Consider the following 8,983-nt stretch of genomic DNA (forward strand, 5'->3'; position numbering starts at 1 on the left):
ACAAGCCTATATCCAATCATCCACATATCTGACGCATGTGTGTATGTACCTATCTATCTATATATATCAACCTACCTACTAGCCTATCTACCTAATCTAATTGATGTTACTGAAGACTGTTAAAGCTCATACAGTAACAAGCCAAAGTCTCTGTGCATGCATTATATATATATATATATATATGTGTATTGCTTTTTAATGGTGATCTCAAAATAGTCTCTCAAATCATTTAACCCTTCCAAAGTCATTATTATAGAAACTTAGAAAAGGGTAAAGCTGAAAGCCCTGGAAGGTTATGTTATCTATCTCTTTGCTCCAAGAGACCCTATTGTGATAAAGTATTAGAATCATAACAGATGGAGAATTGTATGTATGTATCCACTTTTTCCCATGGAGTAGAAGAGTGAATGATGTGCAGATTTTTTACATAAAGAAACAGTGTGTAGCTTACCCACTGTGAATAAATCTAATTTTGTCATCTTCATGCCTCCCTGATCTTCACCCTCTGAAGTCTGTTGGAGGGTCAGATGTGCACTCTGGGAAATCTTCCAGATTCTGTGTTGAGTCTCTCTGCTCCCACTCCCCACTTCTTACACCCACTACTCAGCCTTATGCTGATGTTTTCCTGTGTTCTAACAATGGCACCAGCAGTGCTGAGGCTGGCTGTAAGGCCTTGGCTCTGCTGCGGGCTGCTGAAGCAGCACTGGGGGCCCTCCAGTGCCATTGTGTGCTGCAGCCTCTGTGAGGCAGCAGAACATAGTGTGCCAGGGGTGACAGCTCCAGACTAGACCAGGATTATTTACAAAGGAAATTCTGCTGTTGGGCACTGGGAGTTAGGGGGCTTTTTTTTCTGCTTCCAGCTCTTCTACTAATATTTATACGGTCTTTAGCAAATCACTTACCTGCTATGTTTCCCAGCTGCAAAAATACTTGGGTGACTCATGCCCCATCCTGTTTTATTCTGTTTTTTTTTGTTTCTTTTTTTTTTGGGGGGGGTGGGGGTATACTTTTTTTTGACATGTATTTTGGGAATGATTTTCAGATCACCGGATATGCGACTTACCTGACCATGTTAGTACTCAAAGGTGCACCTTATTCATAAATGAAATCACAGTTCCATGCTGACAGACTTCAGCTCTTGCAATCTCATTCTTTTCTTTGCTTTTATATTTCTTTATTTTTTTTCTCTCTCTAAGTTCATTTTCACAGATCTTAACAATAAAAGAATTGTACTCAGTTGTAGTTGTCTACCCTCACTGGATTTTTTTAATCACATCTCAGTGAGTCAAAGCCAGGACCAACTTCCTTTTGAAAAACCTAGTTGAAGAAGATCAGAATCACAGCATTTCACTTTAAAAATCAGTAGTAATATTTATTTTCAATGTAATAGGGGCTCAGCACTCCTGATACATACAAGCACAGTGGTATATTGGGTGCATTATGGATACCTCAAGAAAAACAGTTAAAAAATTAATGGTATTTGTAGCACTAAATTGCTACCCCTCCTTGGAGAATGTAGACTTATTGCTTTGTAATGTGGTGAGTGTTACTGTCCTTTCAGCTATACAGCACGTGTCATGCTCTGATTTGCTGATGAAACTCACCTAGCACATTCTTCTTTTGTCTAACCCCACAGCTGAAAGCTGATGAAAGGATCATCAAAACAGAGCATGGGTTGCTGATCCGCAGCTTGCAAAGAAGGGATGCAGGAGCCTATTTCTGCAAAGCCCAAGAGCACACCTTTGTCCATACCATTGTGAAGCTGAATCTAAACATCATTGAGAATGGGCAAATGGAAAGCACTCAGAAAACTGAGGATGAGGAGGGCCGGGTTAGGGATTTGCTGACAGAGTCCCGGCTGAGGTACAAGGACTACATCCAGCTTGTCAGCAGCCCCAGCTTTAGCCTGGATGAATACTGTGAACAGATGTGGCACCGGGAGAAGCGGCGGCAGCGGAACAAAGGTGGTGCCAAGTGGAAGCATGTGCAGGAGATGAAAAAAAAGCGAAACCGAAGGCACCATGAGCCAGCCAGGCCACCATCTACGTAGTTTGTAAATGCTATTTAAAGAAAGGACATTTTCCATAGGGAAAAACAAATACTGTGTTCTGGTTTTGTGCATCTTGCCTATGAATTAGTACTGCTTCTTATTGAAATCGGATAACTCACCATCACTATTAATCTGTATGAGACTGTAAAAGGGAATTCGATACCAAATTCTTTATTGGAGTACCACACACCAGGCAATAATTTCAAATGCATTCATTAAAAAGAAAAGATGTACACTTTTAGGTAATTTCTGGGTAGCCTGAGGCTACGTGAGCTGTGTTCTGTACTTTCTGCATAATTTTCACATAGGATTTAGTGTCTGTGTTCTCATGTTGATATTTGCTGCCACATTCCACCCCAGAGGTGGCTACATTTCAGGAGAGTGCAGATGTATTTCTAGTTCTTTGGCATCTTTCTGAATAAGAAGCGTGGTAGAAATGTGTGACAGATCTGCAAAAATACCCTCTAATTTACCCATTGGGCTTGTATACAGGCATATGGGTGGGGTTTGCTATCACAGAGAGGCACAGCAAAAAATCAAATTAAGTATAGGCTTAGGGACAGCATTCATTCTCCCCATAAAAAGAGAAATCATAATTGTAGTTTAAGAGAGGGGAATAATTGAGCATCACTCATTAGAGTTTGAGTAGCCTCCAGTTTGCAGTCCATCTGCTGACATGAAATTGAAATTGCCACCAAGATGCTCGGGAGTAAATTTTCTAAGTGGTCCGTGGGAGGTATGTGCATAAATCCTATTAGCAAATAACAGGATTCCTGCCTGCACCTCTCCTGTATCTCCAAAGGTTTGACTCTGTCTGTTTCTCTGGCCCTTTGCTAGTTTTGTTTTATGCAGAGGAAAAGGAAAATAAAAGACAACAGCAAAGCTAAAACAAAAGACGATGAGGGAAAATATTTAGTGGCTAGACCAGTGCTCTTGACACAGAGCTGACATTCCTCAGATGTGTGTATTCTTTGGGGTTTTCTCTCAAAGGTCTTATGTATTTTTAAGTTGAAAATTTGCATTGTTGGGATTAATACTTTTATTCTAATTAAATAAAACAAAAGTTGTCCATGTGTAAATAAAACCTGTAAGTTAGAAATTTGCTACATATCACAATTTCATTTATAAAGTGTTCCTTGTTCCTTGGTTCATATTTTAGTTTTAACAGTGTAATTTTTTCCATACAAACAGGCAACACTGGCCTCGTTCTTATCTATTTTACATCAGGGTGATTTCATTGATTTTATTCCTGATATGCAGCAACAAACACAAGCTCAAAATCAGTCCTACTGTCTCTTTTCATGAGTCACAGCTCCCCTTTCCTCTCTTCCATCTAACCTCCCTCGTTTTGCCTTTCACGCCTTTTTGAGTGTGAAATGACAAATTAGCCACTTCCTCACATGGAAGAGAGCTTTGATGGATACCAAAATGACAGGCTTTACTTGTTTCTCATGCATTCTACAGATCTTGAGAGCAAAGTCTGTGGGAAACCCGTGTAATTGGTGTGCGCCTCATTAAGGAACCAAAAATGTTGGCTCTGAAAGTTGTAGATTCGCCCTCACCCTTGCTAGTGTTTTTGTGTGCATTCAGTCCCTGGTCTATAATTGCATAGGTCCAGTTTACATCATCGTTCATTTCCTCTCTGTTGAAAGTCAGATATGGCAAAGTGTTTGTCAGATTCAGAAAGGAATCTTGGCTTACCCACATTTCTTGTAAAACCTGAAAGCTGAGTTTGCATGTGTTGTATAAAAGCCAGCCATACCATATGTCATTAATTTTAGATGCTTTTTTTAATAGAAGATGTATGAGTTAATTAGGAGATATTAGATAGCATGCGTACGATGCTTTGATAGTGTAAAGCACTGAGTGCTAACTATTATAAAATAGGTCTGTCTGGGGAGGGAACTTCTCAGCACAGGATCTTTAATTGGCAGAGTGATGCTGCAGACATTAACCAGTCATACAGTACTTCAAGAATACGCAGATGACTTTTTGGCATTTTTGCTCTAAAATAATCTATGCCAAGCATTTCACAAGAGACTCGTCATTTTGGGTACCTTGATTTTAAGGCCAATTAAGACTACTTAAAGGAGGTATGGTGGTGTATTAAACTACTACATATAAAGCACGCTTTGACAGGGATACTTAGTACTCTTGGCTGGAAGGTTATGCTGACACCATATGGAGCCTACCTAATTACTCCTTATTAGATTTTTATCAGCCCACAAAGTCCCATTTTTCTGACCTGGACATTAAGTAAATGAGTGGAACCACACCAAGGCTATGGGCTAAAAGGTGGTCCTCATTCGCATGCACTGGCAAAGGACCTCCTCTTCTCCCCAGTGTTAATACAGTACTGCAATTATTGCATTTCACACAACTCTCATCACCTTTGCCTACTTCATAAAAAGCAAATCAATTTCTTCTGCCATATTTTATTCTCCTCCATGAAAACTAAATAATCTGACTTATGTTAAGATATGACTAGGGGTATGTATTCTACAAATGAACCCAACTGACTGACTTTATTAGAAGTCTGGGATGACTAGGGGTCTCAGTACTGGGAGCATCAGATTTAAGTGGTTGAATTAAAATATTATTACCCTTAAAAACAACTTTCATGTCATTTATTTCAAATGTTGTTGCAATGAGATTCTTCTTAAAGGAATGACCTCATCACTCTTGGATACAGTGGTAGCATAAACCCCCAAGTGAGATATAAGACCTCTTCCATCATGGGAAATAAATTCAATATCCTCCAAACCAGTGTGCTGTATTGGTTTCATGCCACTCCAGGGAACATATTTAATAATATTGCATAGATAAAAGTCTGTGTTTTGATACACTGGGTAAGATGTATTCTATAGCTGGCAGTGCTAGCACTACGCCTCATGCACAGCAGGTATACACATGCAAGGAGGCCAGAGGACCTTGGAGACAATGGAATGAGAATTACAAGTCAGAGATCACTACAGGAGCTAAGACATGGTTTAGTTGGGCAGGACTCAGCAATGCAAACACAGGAGTAGGAGCAGGAAGAGCAGTGGGTCCTTCCACAACCTGCAGTCCCAGAGAGGGGTTGGGAGGATGAGCTGGGCTAGAAAATAGAACAAGAGAGGATCCCCCTCTTTTCAAAGATTTCCATCTGTATAATTTAAAGGCTCAACTCTAAGACTGCTTAAATTTCAAATCAATGATTCGGGGTTCAACTGCGCTGCTGTGAGCTGTACTATGAGCCACAACAGGCCCATAGTTAAAATGAAACCAAGCCTTACCTCCTTCAAGAGCTCCATAAAAATAAAGTTAAATGAAGTTTTGGTCCAGAGTGGAAAAAAGTTGCCTCCACCTTAATAACTGTAGGTTTTAAACAGATCCCTTAGTGCATATGATACAACATAGATATTTATTTACATATGCATTCAACCGGGAGTCCAATTATTAATACATTATATTTTCCTTCAACAAAACCTTGCCCTTGACCCTACACCATCAAAAGGTCAGTGCTGGACTGAACTGAAGTGGCTTCAAACAGATTCTTAGAATAACCAGCACAATGTGAACTGTAGTTATAAAAATGCTGAAAACTGACATACGCTTTAAAGCTCAACAGGGCCCTAAACTTTGTAATGTTCTTGCAGTCAGTTAAAATAAAACAGAAAATGGGATTAGCAGAAAAAGGAATAAAGTATTAACACATATTGTGATAAACTAGTTCCGTTACTGGAAACTGTTCCAACAACAGGTGTGAATGTGTGTTCATGCCATAAGCAAATACTTTTCTCTCCCAGCAGTTAAACTTACATTGCTTCAGGTATCTAAGAACCTGAATACTTTTCAGTTCATAAGCAGATTTTGGACCTGGCTCTTATGCCACTCATGATGAAATAATTAGGTTAAATGCAACAGATTTCCTCGGGTTCATATGCTTTTGAGATTAGAAGATCCCAACAGTTCAAATGCCATGAACCCTTTAATCTAACAATGATGGGTATTGATCTGCATTTAACATTTAGATAACAAATTATAATTTTTACTCATTATTCATGTCTTGAGCCTGTGTCTCATAATAATATCTCAATATTTATAACAACAAATGGAAATTGAGCTTGTTAACGTTTTGTCATATGAGTATAGGAGTGCATATACAAATGTTTTATTTTCTGTTCATATTGTAACAGAGGTTAACTTGTAAAAGGCAAATGTGATGTCAAAAGTCAAGGTTCAGCTCAGCTTCCACTGAGAGCAGAGGCTAAAATCCTTCTGGAACTGAATCGTAGTCTAAATAGATCATAATCTATTTATAGTCTGGTAGTCAAACACCTAAAGCTATGTGTTGTTCTGTAGAGTGTATTGGCCTGGTTCTTCTTGCACACAGTTGTAGACGTGATCTGGAGGTTTAAGGAATTACATCTGCATGAATGTAAAATTAAGCCCACATGCCTCTCTAATAATTCTGTTACATTTTATAAACTTTAAATGGTCTCTATTGTAATATTTTACCACAGTGTTGCTAATATTACCCTGAACAAGGCTCCTGTCATTAGCTGAAGTGTGACATTCTTTGCAGTTGTAATCCAGATTTCAAGGTTTGTAAAATAAGTTCATTATAGTAGCAAAAAACAAAGGCATAGGAAAAGACTTCAATTATAAATTCTACAAGGTGGATTTGTAAGATCTTATTTCTATATATCAAAATAATGGTTATCCTAAAATGTGTTAGAAACACCAGTATTTGTTTTCCTTTTTTGGTCTGGTAAGGATATATAACAAATTGTAATCCTGATTTTATCACTTGTCAATGTGTGACTGAAACATCTGGCCAGACAGCTGTAGCAAGACTGGGTTTTACTTGCCTGTTCTTTTCTTCCACCAGTTAAGTCTATTGTCTCCTGCCTTTGAGACTTTCTGCTCTGTTAGGTAACCCCAGTTTATATGGAAGAATACTTTCTGGTGTTTCCACAACATAAAAACATCTTTATAAAGTCATAGTATCATGCCTTCAGATGATGACTTTCCTAAGCATTAGCTTTTGCGCTCAGTTGCAGATGCAAACCAAACACTGTGAGGTAAATTGGAGACCAGATGGAGTTTTCATTTACAAAGGAAATTTTGGGGACTGTAGTTTAGAGCTCTCCTTTCTCTTTTTACTTGTGCAGTTGCTGTGTATAATTCTCCAATTTAAAATCAAAGTCTTGTGCTTTAAAGCATAAGATTTTCCATGTGATGTAAAAAAACCCAGAAGAACATTTCCAGGTGATTTTTTTGATTGATATGGACTGCTGATTAATAGTTTCAAACAGAACAAGCCAAGGAAATAATTTGTCCAGCCATAGATGGTTGTGATATTTATAAGGAGCCCAGACACATTTCAGTTTTGGTGGTGTTTCATATTCTGTTCCCTTCCTCTTATGGTATAGGAGTGCTTGGCTGGGGGTTTTGGGGCAGGGAGAGTGGGGTTTTGGGGGAGGGAGGCTTGAGTAGGTTCTTTTGGAGGGGTTGTTTGGGTGCTTTGTTTTAGTTTGAGGGGTTTTGTTGTTTGTGTGTGTGTGTGTTTGGTTTGCTTTTTGTTTTCTACTCTTTTTTCATGTTATTTCTCCTACTAAAAGAAATTATGCCCAAAGCCAGATGCTTTCTGCTGGTGCAACATATGGCGAAGCAGTAAGAGTAACAGAAGAAGGCTTGGGCAGAAATGAAGATAGTACATTTGCAAGAAGCAAAGTCATCGTTTAAATGGCTATGCTGAGAGTATAAAGACCATTGTGCCATTTCTGTGGTCAAAAATTAGATTGAGGGAAGATTTAGAGAAGGTATATTTTTTAATTTCTGAAATCTTGTCAATATACAGATCCACAAAATCTATTATTAGGTCTATTATCTATAGTTGCCAGAATTATATTATGCATTAACAGAATTTCACAGAATATAAATTTCTAAATTTATTTTAATATTCTGAAATTATTTATTTAAAAAATGCTGTCATTTTCATTTATTTTTTCTTACAATGTTTTTCACTAAGAAAAGATTTTTTTTTCTTAAAATACTTTTTAATATCTGCACTTTAATGTCTCTGCAAAAACATTGGAAAAATGGGAACATTGTAAATGGACTGCAAGGTTTATGAGTAATACCTCATATTTGACCAGTAAAGGCTATATTTTTTCCTAATTCATCACTCTTTCAGAAGCTCAGCACAGGAATTGTATGCCATATGTACCTTCTTTTTTGATTTGTAAGGCATGAGTGGCACTTAGGTCAATGTGGTACTTAGGTCAATGTGGTACTTAGGTTGACATGGTACTTAGGTTGACTTTGTGAAGGAGGCTGATTTTCACTCTGTAGAATAGCTATATAGCGAGCAATAAGACTGAAACTTTTCAATAAGAGTATCTATTTGTAAATGGTGCAGCTCATTGAGTTGATATAAATGAAATATAGCTTAAATAAGCTATGTGATTGCCATGCCTGCTGTTTTATTAAATCTTCCAATCTTATATGCAAAGGTAACCAAAACAAATGAATATTTTGTGCGTACTACAATAAACTTCACAGTCTGAGATTTTGCTTCTTTTTTAAATTCATGTCAAACTACAGAGTAAAATATGAGTTTTCAGAGAAACGAAGTCTAAAGCATGTCATGGAAGTAGCAAAGATATTAAGGCAAGGTTCAGTAATCTGAAGTGCCTTACTTCAGAAGTCTTATCTGAGTGAGGACTCTGAGATTCACCCCTGCACTGAGGACAAGCCTAAGGCCAAGAGAGTAAGTAAGTCTACAGAAACAACTCAGAGAAGCCATGGGCCTCACAGTGATTAATACACACAAAGCAATACACAATAGGCAACTCTATGCTTATTAATTTAAATTCAATAACGGCTTTTTAACGCATGCATTTCTAGATGATTAGCATCTACTATTGCCCTCAAAGACTGCACTGA

General features: G+C 37.9%; 1 protein-coding gene across 6 annotated transcripts in view; it reads left to right on the forward strand.

Moving 5' to 3' along the window:
* SEMA3D (semaphorin 3D) overlaps positions 1-8,604 on the forward strand; it is a 141,389-nt gene extending 132,785 nt beyond the window's left edge. For 5 of the 6 annotated variants that reach the window (XM_062631948.1, XM_062631949.1, XM_062631945.1 and 2 more), the window contains exon 18: positions 1,637-8,604. In XM_062631948.1, the coding sequence (XP_062487932.1) occupies positions 1,637-2,050 (414 nt within the window). In that variant the 3' untranslated portion in view covers positions 2,051-8,604. The remainder of the gene's footprint in view (positions 1-1,636) is intronic. The other variant, XR_009967290.1, reaches the window with a different exon arrangement.
* Positions 8,605-8,983: the final 379 nt, after the last annotated feature.

Source organism: Pezoporus occidentalis, unplaced genomic scaffold (assembly GCF_034315485.1).
Source record: "Pezoporus occidentalis ecotype Australia unplaced genomic scaffold, CSIRO_AGI_Poc_V1 ctg38, whole genome shotgun sequence".
NCBI classification, from domain to species: Eukaryota; Metazoa; Chordata; class Aves; order Psittaciformes; family Psittacidae; genus Pezoporus; species Pezoporus occidentalis.